Source organism: Cebus imitator, unplaced genomic scaffold, assembly GCF_001604975.1.
Source record: "Cebus imitator isolate Cc_AM_T3 unplaced genomic scaffold, Cebus_imitator-1.0 Scaffold62, whole genome shotgun sequence".
Classification (NCBI taxonomy): Eukaryota; Metazoa; Chordata; class Mammalia; order Primates; family Cebidae; genus Cebus; species Cebus imitator.
Window position 1 is genome coordinate 5,526,051 of NW_016107377.1, and position 14,963 is coordinate 5,541,013.

A 14,963-nucleotide genomic window follows, 5' to 3' on the forward strand; every position below is an offset into this window, starting at 1 on the left:
TAAATTGTGTATTCTTGTTAACATTTCGTGGAACCTTTTTTCAAAGTTCTTAGTTTCTTTGCATTGGGTTAGAACAAGTTCTTTTAATTCCCAGAGGTTTCTTATCATCCACTTTTTAAAGCCTGCTTCTGTTAATGGAACACACTTGTTCTCCATCAGGCCTTGTTCCGTTGCTGATGAGGAACTGTGATCCCCTGTAGAGGGAGAGGCATTCTGATTTTGGGTATTCTCAGCCTTTTTAGGCTGATTTCTTCCCTTCATTATAGATTTATCCATCTGTGGTCTTTATAATTACCGTCTTTATAGTTGGGTTTCTGAATGGACGTCCAACTTGTTGGTTCCCGGCGCTAAAATCTGAGCAACCCACTGCGCCGGCCAAAACAGTGGTGTTATGATTGATGGTGTTTTTCTGACTCTGCACCACGAACCACCGCACCAAGGCAACGGCAAAACCGCCTCGCCGGCCACAAGAGTCGCACTGGTGACCCGTGGGTCTCCTCCGCTGGGAATCTCCTGGTGCGTGAGCAACAAAAATTGATCTGAAAGTGTGGCGTCCTCTCGTTCTCTGCACTTTCAGTGGGAGCTACAGTCCCGAGCTGCTAGTGATCAGCCATCTTGGATCGCTCTCTTCGTTTCTGTTTATGTGATGGATTACGTTTATTGATTTGTGTATGTTGAACCAGCCTTGCATCCCAGGGATGAAGCTGACTTGATCATGAGTGGTAATCTTTTTGATGTGCTGATGGATTTGGTTTGCCAGTATTTTATTGAGGATTTTCACATCGATGTTCATCAGGGATTTTGGCCAGAAATTCTTTTTTACTTGTGTCTCTGCCAGTTTTGGTATTAGGATGATCCTGGCCTCATAAAATGAGTTAGGGAGGAGTCCCTCTTTTTCTGTTGTTTGGAATAGTTTGAGAAGGAATGGTACCAGCTCCCCTTTGTACCTCTGGTAGAATTCGGCTGTGAATCTGTCTGGTCCTGGGCTTTTTTGGTCGGTAGACTATTAATGCCTCAATTTTAGAACTTGTTATTGGTGTATTCAGGGATTCACCTTCTTCCTGGGTTAGTCTTGGGAGGGTGTGTGTGTCTAGAAATTTATCAGTTTCTTCTAGATTTTCTAGTTTATTTGCGTGGAGGTGTTTATAGTATTCTCTCATAGTAGTTTGTATTTCTGTGGGATCAGTGGTAATAACCCCTTTATCATTTTTTATTGTGTCTATTTGATTCTTCTCTCTTTTCGTCTCTATTAGTCTGGCTAGCGGTCTAGCTGTTTTGTTAATCTTTTGAAAAAACCAGCTCCTGGATTCATCAATTTTTTTTTTTTGAAGGAGTTTTCAGAGGCAGGAGGAAAAGTGACAGGCCCTGGAGAATGGGCTGCCTCCTCTCCTCCCCTTCCACGACGTCCCACTACTTCTAAGGGAAACCCTAAGATGATGTTTAACCCGGGCTACAAGGTCAGCCTTTCTCTGTCACGGTCCTTGAGGTCACTGTCTACCCTGCCCCTCCTCCACTTCCATTTCTGTGGCAGGGAGAAAGGAGGGGAAATGTGCCATCCTTAGTGGTTAGCATTGGTTGTTAGGGTCTTCCTCCATTAGTGGCTGGTGCATGCAGAGCACAGGCAGAGAGCCCCAGGCATGCCAGATGGTGGTGCAGCTGCTGCCCCTGTCCAGTGGGCTCCATCCGGTCCCCAGGGCCGAGCTTCAGCAGCTGGAATGGTTTCACACCTGAAACCACCTTTGCAAAATTATGACTGAGACAGTGAAGATCTAACTTAACTGACTCCATCTTGCTTCTAACCTCCAAGCCGTCCTTATTCATTCCTGGGCACAGGCTGACCTAACTTTGGGAGCACAACTTAGTATTTATAGTTTAAACAAAGATGATAACAGCCCTTTCCCAAAGCAGACCTTCTTGACTGGGGATTAGATTGCCTTTGTAGGACTAACACTGGCCACAAGATCAGAAGCGACGGTTTAGGAATCATGCAGCTGGAGGCTACAAGATTCTGACTCCCTCTAAACTGCTCCTAAGATCAGTGCTTGAGATATTTTACAGACCCCGCACTTGATGGATCAGCTGGTACCGTCCAGATCAATAAACTGGCTCATCTGATCTTGTGGCCCCCCCACCCAGGAACTGACTGAGCACAGGAAGACAGCCCCGACTCCTTATGGTTCCATCTCTGACCAGTCAGCACTTCGGGCTCACTGGTTTCCCCCCACCCACCAAATTATCCTTAAAAACTGCTCCTGAATGTTTGGAGAGACTGATTTGAGTAATAATAAAACTCCGGTCTCCTGCTCAGCCAGCTCTGTGTGAATTGCTCTTTCTTGATTGCAGTTTCCCTGTCTTGATGAATCAGCTGTATCTAGGCAGTGGGCACAGCGAACCCCTCAGGTGCTTATACACCCAGTGAAGTTGAAAAGCAGGTTCCACCCAGAGTGGAGCTTTTCCTGACATGATGTTCCACCCCGTGGTTGTTGGGGCTGGAGTGTGAGTCACAGGCCCAGCCCAGGTATTTGAGACGCAGTGACCTGAATAAGGACTTGAGCCAGTTTCCTGAGTGCCCTGGAGCCTGGTGAGCCTCGTGTCTGGGTAGCCTTCCCACCCACTGCGTCTGCTACCAGGAAGGAGCTGGAGGTTAAACAGGCAAAGCTGTCTTTTTTCTCCATCGTCCTCTCCAGGAAGCAGGTGGCTTTGGTCCTGAGGAGTGGTTTGCTCTGGGTGGACAGCTTCTGGATGTTCTGTTGTTGCTTGCACATCCCGGGAGGGATCCGGGCAACACTGAAAACCTGGTTGATGTGTCCTGCGAGAGCTCCTTAAAGGAGAAAGTAGCCAGGTGACAGTTATTTTGTTTACCTGGCAGGTAGTGACCTACCTTGGTCAGATTGAGAGCAGCAGTGAACTGAGGAGGGTGGAGCTTTGGAAGTGCAGATGAACAGTGGGGTACACACTTGTGCCTTGCTGCTTCAGGAAGCTGCCTAGTGACACTCAGTCCCCTAAGTCAGCAAAAGATTGTTTCCCAGGGTGTCATATTGGACAGCTGGTTGCAGGGGGAGAAGAGGCTGGGGGAGATTACCTCCCTGCTGGGAGCTTGCCTTGCTGTGAGCAGACTTACTGCCCAGAAAATAGAAGGGATGGGAGCCAGTTAAACAGCAGTCATTAAAAGGGGGGTGGGAGTAGGAATGTCAAAGTTCCCAGCCCTCCTAAGAGAAAAGTGATGTAGATTTCCATGCCATCCAAAAAGATACTGGTGTTTTCCTGGAAGAGCTTACTGTGGCTTGCCCATTCCCCGGAAGCATGCATTGTGGAAGCCTGCAAGAGAGTGTGTGTGTGAGAGGAAGGTGTGCTGAAGGACTCTCTTGATGGTGGAAGCTGCCCTGAAATCAAAACCTGGGATCAGCAAGCCTCCTCTAGGCAGGTGCCCTTGACTGGGTGGTTAGTGAATGAGTGGCATGCCTGGCCCTGTGAGTTGGGTGTCAGACACATTCGAAGCTTCTGCGCCTTGTCCAGTCAAGACTGAAGTTGTCTTTATTATCTTAGTAGTCAAGGGCATTTAAAAGCTTGAAAAGCATTTGACATATGTTAAAACTTAGACTGTTTATTTGGACTGTCTTAGAATCAACTCCAGATGGCAGGATTGAGTTGGGATTTTGAGAGGAATGTATTGTATAAACACAGTGAATCTTGCCATCAGTGGCTCCCTAGAGTTAACACGAGTTACCCTTCCTTGGTCACGGGGTCCACAGTTAACATTTACTGAGCTGGAGCATGCCAGCACTGTCCCTGGGCACTTGAGTTTGCTGTAAGTGGAAAACACAGAGAAATAAACCTGAAATGAAAATTAGAGCAATCGATATAAAAGTAAAGTTTGCCCAGGGCGTGGGGAGGGAAGACAAGTGAAGGGTTTTCCTGACTTGCGGAAACTCCAAAAGCAAAAAGGCCTGGGAGGTTGGGATGCGTTCTGGAAGGGTGAGCCCAGCTGGAGTCAGCGCAGTGAGACCTGCAGTGGGACGAGCGAAGGGGTCTTCCTCAGATATTCTGGGAGCTGGGCACAGTGCTCTCCTGAGGGGCCAAAGAACCTCAGAAGGATTTCTTCTTCTTTCCTCCGTGCGTGCGAATGCCACCACCGAGTCCTGAGTCAGCGGTGAAGCAGGCTGGTGTCCCAACCCCGTGAACCCACTGTGAACCCGCACTCTGGCGGTGGCGTCCTGTGCCAGCCATGGGTTCTTGGCCGCTCGCCATGGCCAGGCTCTTGGCCAGGGCCTTGTGCAGAAGCTCAGGAGACAGCTGCCCGGGTCTCTGGGTTGTGAAGCGGGAGTCGGGATCCAGATCCTTCCCAGGCTCGTCCCTGTTCCCTACACTGCCTGCCTCCCCCAGGAGGGCGGGGGATTTTCAGGTGTGTTTTCCAGGGAGTAGCACTTTGGGATTTGTGTTTTTAAAAAGAGAACTCTGGAAGTCATGAGGGCTGAGTAGCTTCAAGAGAGACCACAGGGAAGACAGGTGCAGAGCTGGGTACCGTGGGGAGCTGGGGCCTTGAGAGGACCCAGACATGCATGTTAGGCCAGGTCTGCTTTTTTGGAAAGCTCCCTGAGCAGGGGGAGATTGTGGCAGTTTTTGGAGCTGCTAGAACAGGCAAGTGAGTCAGAGGCCACACTAGGCGGCCCCTCTGCTCACAGGGACCTGGAGACATGGTGGAGGTATGGGGGAAGCTTAGTGCTATGGGAGGGAGAGGGAGGAGAGGGTCTTGTCAGCGCACTGCTGCCCTGATGTGTGTGACGCCTCTGCCTCGAGTGGCTGCGGGTTCTCAGTGCTGGCTGTGCCTGAGGACCCCCTCGCCCCGTGAAGTGGCCTAAAAATGGAAACACCCTGGTCCCGCTTCCGAGATCCTGGGACAGTGGGGCTGGAACACACTCCCTGGAGCCCTCAAGTCTGGTGTGGGCCCCCGATCACTTCCCACGGCTCCCGCCCAGATCATGATGGGGGTTTCCCTGCACTCGGGGGGTTGCTGCTCACTTCTCGGTTTGATGTACTTTCCTTGCTGGTATTTGTTTGTAAAACTTTCTAGTTCCTATGTAATAGTGAAAAATACCCTTTGATTATTAAAAAAAAATTCCCTGTATTCACTTTGAAAGTGATTTGTTTCTGTTTTTGTTTTATAGGATACAAAACTATGGATAATAATGGAATATCTTGGTGGAGGCTCCGCACTAGATCTAGTAAGTATTACGTTGGATGCAGAATACATATAAACCTTTTTCTCAAGAAGCTGGGGTTTTAAAGAATCCGTTGTATGTATCCATTTCTTTTTCTTTCAAGCTGTATTAAAAAAGGAATGAAACTATTCCTTATGTGTTTTTGCTTCGTATATATTACTAAAAATTGTTGGTCTACTTTTTTTTTTTTTTTTGAGACAGTCTTGCCCTGTTAACCAGGCTGGAGTGCAGTATGGCACAGTCAGCTCACTGCTACTTCCACCTCCTGGGCACAAACGATTCTTGTGTCTCAGCCTTCCAATTAACTGGGACTACAGGTGTGTGGCACCATGCCAGGCCAATTTTTTTTTTTTTTTTTTTTTTTTAAAGTAGAAATAGGATTTCACTGTGTTGGTCACACTGTTCTCAAACTCCTGACCTGAAGCGATCCCGCCCCCTGCCCCACCCCGCCCCCACCGTGTCAGCCTCCCAAAGTGCTGGGATTATAGGCATGAGCCACCACACCCAATCTATAGGCCTACTTTTTAAAGAAGCAATGAAGGATCATGCCTAGAATTACATCACCTAAGAACGGTTTGGTAGCTTATTTTCTGAAACAGATGTTATTTACTTTTGTAGAGCTGTTATCTCATCATCGTTTAATATTTCACCTGACAACTTAGTTTCCACAACGAGCATGTAATATTTTCATTTTGGAAGTAAGAGGCAGGCTGTGATTACTGAGGTCGGGTGTTGGACGTGGGAGCATGGTCATGCCCAGGGGAGCACACATTTCCCCGCTTGCTGGCGCTGCCAGGGTGTGGAGGTGGGGCTGGCCTGTACCACGGATGTCTCCTCCTCTGAACTCCCCTGCAGTGACTTCTGTGGCCTCCAGTCCACACGTCGGGTAGTGGAAGCCAGGTGGAGGTGGCTGTACTGTCCTGGTCTGAGATTCACTTGTGTAAAACCTGGCTTCCTGTTGGGTTTTGATGCAGTGCTCACAGATAACCAGCATATATCACGAGCACAGTTGAAGTCATCCTTGAAACATAGTAAATGCAAACTTTTTTTTTTTTTTTTTTAAAGAATTTGTACAGCCGTTTAGCACTTGCTATCTCATCCCCGCTGTGATTATGCAGCAAAGTCGCTGTGATAAGCACTCTGTCCCCACCCCTCCTTCTAAGCACAGAGCATTTAGGTGGGTGGTGATTTTCAAGATAGGCCAGATCTGTCTTTGTAGTATTAGAGGATGGGTCCCAGATGATTGACAGCCATCAGGATGACGGGCTGCAGTTTCCACTGCTGTTGCAGGGAGAGTGAAGGAAGGTGTGTTTTTTTAGTATAGGCTGCACAGATTTGATTCATTAAGGAAAGAAAGCCCCTTTGAGAGGAAACTTCAAAGGCCTGGTACAGTGGCTCATGCTTATAATCTGTGCACTTTGGGAGGCTGAGGTGGGAGGATCAGTTGAGCCCAGAAGTTTAGGACTGGCCTGGGCCACACTGCAAAATCCCATCTCTACAAAATTATTTAATTCTAAAATAAATAAATAATTTAAAAAAGAAAAAAACTTCTTTCTCACAGTAATAGTAGCAATTGCTAGGTTTTTTTTGGAAGATAAACTTCTGAAACTATATGTATCTCCAGGAGGCTAATGTACCCAATTTACATACTCAGACAGTGTTACAAACCATAGAAACAATTGATAAAAATAGTATTAAAAAGGGAGATTTTGGTTGGGCGCTGTGGTTCATTCACCATGCCTGTAATTCCAGCACGTTGGGAGGCCGAGGCAGGTGGATCACGAGGTCAAGAGATGGAGACCATCCTGGCCAACATATTGAAACCTCATCTCTACTAAAAGTACAAACATTAGCTGGGCGTGGTGGCATGCGCCTGTAGTCGCGGCTACTTGGGAGGCTGAGGCAGGAGAATTTCTTGAACCTGGAAGGCAGAGGTTGCAGTGAGCCAAGATTGCCTGAGACTCCATCTCAAAAACTCAAAAGGGGGGAGATTTCAAGAAAAATTAATATGATATGAAAATTATGTTAAAAAGGGAAAAACAGCAACATAGTGGGATTACTTTTACGACTTATTTTGGTTCCTTTCCATAAATATTCACAGTACGTAAAGAGCTTTTCATTTTTTCACTCTGTTGGGAAATACTACAGAAATGTAGAAAATTACTTCATTTTCTGTAATTAGATTTACTATTAAGTGAATTTCATTTGTAGTATGAAGTTGTTTGCAGGGGCTCTTTCCAACGTTAAGTCCTTCAGAAGAGCAATTCCAGTAATGCTTTAGAATGTTCATTTTTAATGGTATGATAATTTGTTTGATGATAACCTTCTTCAGATTTCTTTGAATTGCAGTCTGTGAAATTTTAGACATTGCAGTTGGAAGGAAGGGTAAAACTCTCCACTAAAAAAAAAAAACCCAGATGGTGTGAGACTCCCAGCAAACCACTGTTCACTTATGCTTAAGGAGTGCTGGTGACAAGGGAAAGACACTCCCTTTTGAATGTCACTAATCATCTCATTTAATTGGTGCTGGGATGGAGACCCTGGGGTGAGAGGTCCCAGCTAGCAGATAGAGCTGGGCCTGGACCCTGGCTCTGCTAGCTCAGAGCTTGTGGTCTCCCTTGACCCCACGCTGTCCTTCCCCGACCTCTGATGTTGTCGTCTTTCTTCATCTTTTACCCTTTTCTGTTGGCCTGCTCTCAGCCCTGCAAAGAGGCCATGCTTTGATGGAATGGGGTGTTTTGGAGGTAGGCTGGGAGCTGTCGCTGTCTTTACTTCCTTCCCATATCCACACCACTGGGCCCTCTCTAGGTGCAAGGGTCTCCCGGAGCCGAGGAGAATTGAAAGCCCATCAGGAATTTTACAGATGCATGGGGTGCCCTAGAGAGGGGAAGTGACTTTGCCCCAAGTTGAAGATTGGGTGGCAGACAACATGGCCTATACATAAATCTTGGGCTCCACACATCAGTGCGAAGGACGAAGCGGAGAGGCTTTAGGACTTGAAGGCTGGGAGGAGCCCAGGTCTGCTGTCGGACATGGGCATTCCTCAGCTGGCACGGGGTACATCCGTTAGCAGCTGCCTTTTCCACTCTCCGGGTGCTTTTTAACTTTTAAAACGATGCAAATTTGGGATCTTGTTTGGCAAATAAAGAGACAGTATTATTATTACTTTTATTTATTATTTTTGTAAGACAGAGTCTTGCTCCATCACCCAGGCTGGAGTGCGGTGGCGCATTCTCGGCTCACTGCAATCTCTGCTTCCTGGGTTCAAGTGATTTTTCTGCTCCAGCCTCCCAAGTAGCTGGGACAACAGGTGCATGCCACCATGCCCAGCTAATTTTTGTATTTTTAATAGAGATGGGATTTCACCATATTGGCCAGGCTGGTCTCCAACTCCTGATCTCATGTTCTACCTGCCTTGGCCTCCCAAAGTGCTGGGATTACAAGCGTGAGCCACCACGCCCAACCAGAGAGACGGTATCATTAAGAGCCATGAATATAAAATAGGCATACATTTTATTTTGAATGCACGTATTTGAGTGTGCTCTGTTAAAAAAAATTTAAAATAAAACGGTAAATTGAAATTCAGTGTCCATATGATTCCCAAGGCCACTGTGCTCTTTGGAATGTAGCTTGAAAACTACTGACGTCAGTCATCTCTCAAGTGCCAGCCACCTGCAGGGTGCCCTGACTTAGAAGAGCATAAGAAGTAACATGCAGTCCAAGACACCCTAACGTACAGTGCAGTCCATCTTTGTAGCCTAGTGAGGGAATCATTTTTAATTCATCATAGACTTGTGTCCTCCTGTGTGTCGGGCTGTGCTCTGGCCATTCGGGTTATTGTGGTGGACACAGCAGTGGAGAGTCCTGCTCTCGGGGAGGACTGTGTCTGTGGGGGAGGGCTGTCAGTTACACTGTTTGTTAGAAGGTTCCTTCCCACAGGGAAAACAAGTCAGGGGGACGTGAATGGGGAGCTGGAGTAAGGATGAGCCACAGAGGGCCTGTGACAGAAGGTTTTAGCTGATTAAAAGATCAGTCAGTGTTGTCAAAGAATCCGACGGACAACCTTGGAATCTAATTACAAAGGGACTATGCTACATAAATCAGTCACTTAATCAGGCAGAGATGTTTGACAAACTTAAAAAATGAATACACAGCATGGGTTTTAAAAATTGAGATGGCACGTACATTAACGTATAGGCCAAGTTGCTATCACAGTAGCTCTAAAGCTGTGTCTCACAAAAGATAGAAATTAATTTCTCCCCCGCATGTGGGGTCAGTGGCTCTGGTCCACACTGTCGTGGTCTGTGCTTGTGGGTGGCTCCACCATCTGGAGCCCCAGGCTTCCCTCGGTCTTCAGCCATTGTCCTCTCCTGCTGCCAGTGCTTCAGGGCCAGGACCAAGCAGGGGCCCTTTGTTCCTGCCTGTCCTGTTGGCGAGGTCTTAGTCACGTGACCACAGCCTGCTGCTCAGAGTCTGGGAAATGTGGTCTCTTGTCGTGGCTGTGCCCCTGGCTGATAGCTTTGAAGCAGGGGAGGACAGACTCGGGGAGAACGAGTTAGATGTCACCCAGAGGTAGGATGTGGTCTAGGTTTATTTCCTGGCTGCTATTGGAAGAGTCTGTAACTGCCTAAATGATGGAGACCATATTCTGTGGGGTAGAAAGCAGCTGAATACCCTTCATAGTGAATTTTGATGCAGCAAGGATTTCCCCCGAAGTAAGTAGAGTTTATCTCTTTTTCTCCCCTTCCCCCTCGTTCCCCATGGGCATATAAATCAATGATGGATGGTGTTCAGGCCAGATTTCAAAGGGCAGAGCCATGCAGATAGTCATCATAGAGCCAGCCCTTCATTAACCAGGGGAGGATTTCCCACGAGTTTTCCTTACCTCTTCCACTTAGCGCCCCTTGGGAATGACAGCAGGCTGTTCTGCTGTTGCTTTTGGGAGACTTGATAATGGAAAGGAGGGTGATCAAGCTGGGTCTAGCCACAGATTATTGATATCTGCTTGGGCAAAGACTTGGTGAAGTAATAGATTGGAGATGGAACCCGACTCTTTTTTTTTTTTTTTTTGGGAGACGGAGTCTTGCTCTGTTGCCCAGGCTGGAATGCAATGGTGCGATCTTAGCTCACTGCAACCTCCACCTCCTGGGTTCAAGGGATTCTCCTACCTCAGCCTATCACGTAGCTGGGATTACAAGCATGTGCCACCATGCCTGGCTAGTTTTCATATATTTTTAGTAGAGACGGGGTTTCACCATGTTGGCCAGGCTGGTCTCGAACTCCCGACCTCAGGTGATCCACCCACCTCAGCCTCCCAAAGTGCTGGGATTACAGGCGTGAGCCACCATGTCCAGCCTCTAATGTGACTTCGATCTTTGACCGACTGGTTTCCCCTGCACTCCACGGTCGTGAACAAAAGCAAATACTCCGACTCTCTATCCTCCTCCCTCCTTTCCCTCAGGTGATGAGAAAAGTCTGTGTTCCTCGTTTTAAAAATTAAAATTTCTACGTTCTGTGAACACTGAAAAATAGATGTGGAGAAAGCAGACTAAAGGCAAGATTTTCCAGCTTGTGTTCTTTAGAATACTAGTTTCCACATGCATTTCTTAAAAATAAGACACTTGGTCAGATAACTGGGAAAAACTACGTTCTGGGGAACAGGGTATGTGCCGTAATGTCTTAGTCCGAGCTAACTTTTAGACAGTATCTTACTTGGAATTTGAGATAATTCCTGGCAGGCAGTGGACACAGGCATTTCGATTTTCTCCAAGCATAGGTGTGAGGTCAAACTGAAAGCAAGTGCGTTCCCTGAACCTCGGTCCTGAGTGGAGGTGGCCAGGGGCGGCTGGATTCCAGGTGTGTCTGCTGCCAGGCGGGCTGGAGTCCCAGTGAGGCCAGCGTGTGAGGAGAGGCCACCTCCAAGTGTGGGCCTGACCCTGGGGTTGCTGTGTAGACTGGGGTGGGCCTGCAAGCACAGCTCGCTGATGAGCGGAAAGCAGCGCCAGGTGTGAGTCAGGCTGGGGTTTAGGTGACAAGGGCTGTCTCAGTTGCCCCCACACTGCCCCATAAGCCCTTTAGGGTATTGAACAGGACGTCCTGGTGAAGCAGGTGGGAGGACACAAGGGGGACTGTCAGGGTCTGTCCCAAACATGTGCCCGCCTGAGTCGCTTCCCATGGAGGAGCCCCTGAGTTTCCATCCCTTGGCTTAAAGCATGTTTACTTATCTTTTTAAAACTTAGTAAAAGGCACCGGATTGTTCTTCCTATTGGCTAAAATGTGTGGATGTGGGCTGGGAAAACATTCACTGTCAAGTCTGAAAACACAGAATGGGGAATGGTGACTCGGGGGAAACCTGCTCGCATTGGATTAGATGTCTGCCCTCAGTCTGGCTCCGTGTCCATGGTTCCAGGGAGCGTTGGTGGCTTTGCCACTGTCATCCTGTGTGTGACGGACTGCCCCGCTCTGCCTGGGGCGGGGGGCTTCCATTCTGGTTTGAAGTGAGCCTGTGAACCCGCTTTTCCTCTCCTTTTATGTGGAGATGTGCACACCTGACATTTCTCCCTTTCATCTTACACAGTTGTGGATATAAAGGAGTCAACAGAAACAATTATTTTGAGTTTCTGAGAATAAAAGCTTTCAGAGATAATTATTACCTCAGGGATTAATAAATAGTAATTTTATTATATAATATCTGTTATATAACAAATCCCAAACTATTAGGATTTAAGCTCTTTCAGCTGTATTCCCCAAAGTTGGAGAGCTTTAACTGCAGATTTTTAAAATTCTAGTACAAAGATCTCAGAGGCCGTTGGCTCCTTGGCTTTCTTTCCTAGGTGTTTTTTTGGGTACCAGGGGTGAGCCTTCTGGTAAGGGAACCACATATGTTAGGGCAGATCCTGGCTGCTCTGTGTGTTTCTGCGCTGTTTGTTTCCTGGAGTGAAATTCCCCAGCCTGTGACTGGCCCTTGCCAGGGCCTGAGGGGTGCCCTGTGGTCAGCAGCAGGTGCGGGCGGGGCCGTGGGGTTTCCTCGTGGGCTCTGCTTTGCTTCTCTGCTGGCTTGCCTTCATTCAGTAAAGCCGTTTTCTTCTGGCTCTTTGTTTTTTTTAAGGGTCCTTTAGTGGGCTGTAATTGTTTGGGCAAAATCATGTGTTTTAAGTGAAGAAGATTTAAGATTTTATCCTTGTTCATTAACATGGGGGTGCTTCTGTTTTGTCTCAGACTTCTCATTAGATAATCATTTAAGTAACTTTGAGAATTTGTTCTCTTCTTAGTTAGAACCTGGCTCGTTAGATGAAACCCAGATCGCTACTATATTAAGAGAAATACTGAAAGGACTTGATTATCTCCATTCAGAGAAGAAAATCCATAGAGACATTAAAGGTAAGAGCACGTCCGTTTTCCTGCCGTTGAGATACTGAAGGTGGAGGTGGGTGGCCGCGGGGTTTCCTCGTGGGCTCTGCTTTGCTTCTCTGCTGGCTTGGCTTCATTCAGCAGAGCTGTTTTCTCTGGCTGTTTGTTTTTTTAAAGGTCCTTTAGTGGACTGTAATTGTTTGGGCAGAATCAAGCCTTGCCTGGGCTGGGCTGGCTCTGAGGGTGTCTGACGAAAAATGTAGCTCTGGTGCGTGTTCTCGGGCCTGCCACCTGGCTGGGGACAAGAAGCGCGTGTTCCTTGCGGCAGTGCACGGAGTCGTGAGTCCACGCCGTCTAGGGCGCCCTTGGCTTTCCTTTGCAGCGGCCAACGTCCTGCTGTCTGAGCACGGTGAGGTGAAGCTGGCGGACTTTGGCGTGGCTGGCCAGCTGACCGACACCCAGATCAAAAGGAACACCTTTGTGGGCACCCCGTTCTGGATGGCACCCGAGGTCATCAAGCAGTCGGCCTACGACTCCAAGGTGAGGGGAAGGCGGGGGCCGGCACTGTGCCCCACTAGGTCTGGCCTCACTAGGTCTGTAGGGCTCCCACCTTTCGCTCTTGAACCTGGTGGCTTTTCTAAGTTGGAAGGAAGCTGGTACCTTGAGGTGGGTAATTTGGGTAGCTCTTCAGCCTTGTTTACAAAACAGTTTTATCCTCTGTCTCCTGCTCTGTCGTTGAATACCCTTTGCTTATCCAGCCCACCATGGCTGAGGTTTTTAGCTCAGGCCATGTGTGTTTGGTGGGGGTGGGGACACAGGACAGAGGGGCTGGGAGGAACAGAAGGGCTGCAGTGGCAGTGGTGAGGGGTAGTGGTGGCAAGGGCTGGAGGCATGTGGGGCTGCGGAGGGCTCCCCCTGCTCTCTGGGCACAGCTGGGGGTTGACGTGCAAGTGTATGATTCTCTGCAGCCTTGAGAGGACTGTAGGGAAAGGGGCTGTCTCCCATAAGAGAAAAAGGGGTCCACGGAGGTGAGAGAACAGAGAAAGAACGTGCTTCGAGTGGCTGCTGCAGAGTCTTCCTATTATTTTTAATTCTCAGGATTCTTTCCCAGCGGGTCCTTGTCAACATGAGATGAAATCCTCACCCTTTCTTCCCACTGTTCTCACTTGTCCTGTGTACGGTCTCCTACTTTTTCTCATACTCTTTTTCTCGGCTGCCCCTCCCCCTTTGTGAACTCTGTCAGATGGGACGAAAAATCCCGGGGCTTTGCCTCCCCGGGCTCCGATTTAACTTCAGTTCCCACAGTCTGCTCTTCTCAGGACCCTGCCTGCAGTTAACACGCCTCGTGATCCACAGAGAATAGGCTTTCCTGGGCCCCAGATTTCTGAGCAAACAAATATTTAGCTCAGATATGTGTCTAGGCCAAACCTTGCTGGTCTTTTAAATAGAAATCTTCCCAGTACTCAGTAGACTTCCCACCTTGTTAAACATAGTAGAGGAAGCACCAGGTGACTTTCCCTGCAGACCCAGGGTCACTTTGCCAGCCACAGACTGTTAGTGTCTGGTTGGGTGTGGTGTCTCATGCCTGTAATCCCAGCATTTGGGAGGCAGAGGCAGGCAGATTGCCTGAGCTCAGTAGTCGTGACAAGCCTGGGCAACATGGCAAAACCCTGTCTCTACTAAAAAAAAAATACAAAAAATTAGCTGGGCGTGGCAGCGTGCGCCTGTAGTCCCAGCTACTCGGGAGGCTAAGGCAAGAATTGCTTGAACCCAGGAGGCAAAGGTTACAGTTAGCCAAGATCATGCTACTACACTCCAGCCTGGCTGACAGAGTGAGACTCCATCTCAAAAAAAAAAAAGTGTCCAGGTTGTAGCTCAGGTTGTGGGCGTAACTGGTTTCACCACGGGAGGAGTGAGCCCAACTGTCTCACTGTTGAGTGGTAGCAGTGGCCATGGATTTTCTGAGCACTGTGGTGGCCTTGACAGCTGCTGGCCAGTGAGTGACTAGTGGTTCCCCCCCCCCACCCCCCACATAGCAGACCTGGCTGGTCTTGGGTGTGTGTGCTATGTGGGAGTGTCTCTGCCCCATGTGGGAGGGACACCGCCTTGGCTGCATCTCATTTCTGCAGCCACCTTGGCTGTTGGCCCTTTTCCTGGGCTCATGTAATTTTAGGACTTGACCAGGAGCTTACCTGTTTAGTCCATGTTCTTTATTTTAAACTGAAGCCCATTTGTCAAAGTTCATCCGTGTAGATTTTGGTAAGGCTGAGACTAGAACCCATGTTTCTTAACTCATTGGATGACACCACCCTGATTATTCTCTTCTCATTCACTGTAATAAAATAGCTGATCTGCCATGTGACTGAGGACTCTGAGCTTGGATTTCCTTTCCTC

At 48.3% G+C, this 14,963-nt stretch overlaps 1 protein-coding gene across 6 annotated transcripts in view; it reads left to right on the plus strand.

The window, feature by feature from the left end:
- Nucleotides 1–14,963, plus strand: part of STK24 (serine/threonine kinase 24) — a 128,099-nt gene that overhangs the window by 93,289 nt on the left and 19,847 nt on the right. For all 6 annotated transcript variants that reach the window (XM_017530040.2, XM_017530039.1, XM_037739088.1 and 3 more), the window contains exons 3-5: nt 5,166–5,222; nt 12,491–12,599; nt 12,952–13,109. In XM_017530040.2, the coding sequence (XP_017385529.1) occupies nt 5,166–5,222; nt 12,491–12,599; nt 12,952–13,109 (324 nt within the window). The remainder of the gene's footprint in view (nt 1–5,165; nt 5,223–12,490; nt 12,600–12,951; nt 13,110–14,963) is intronic.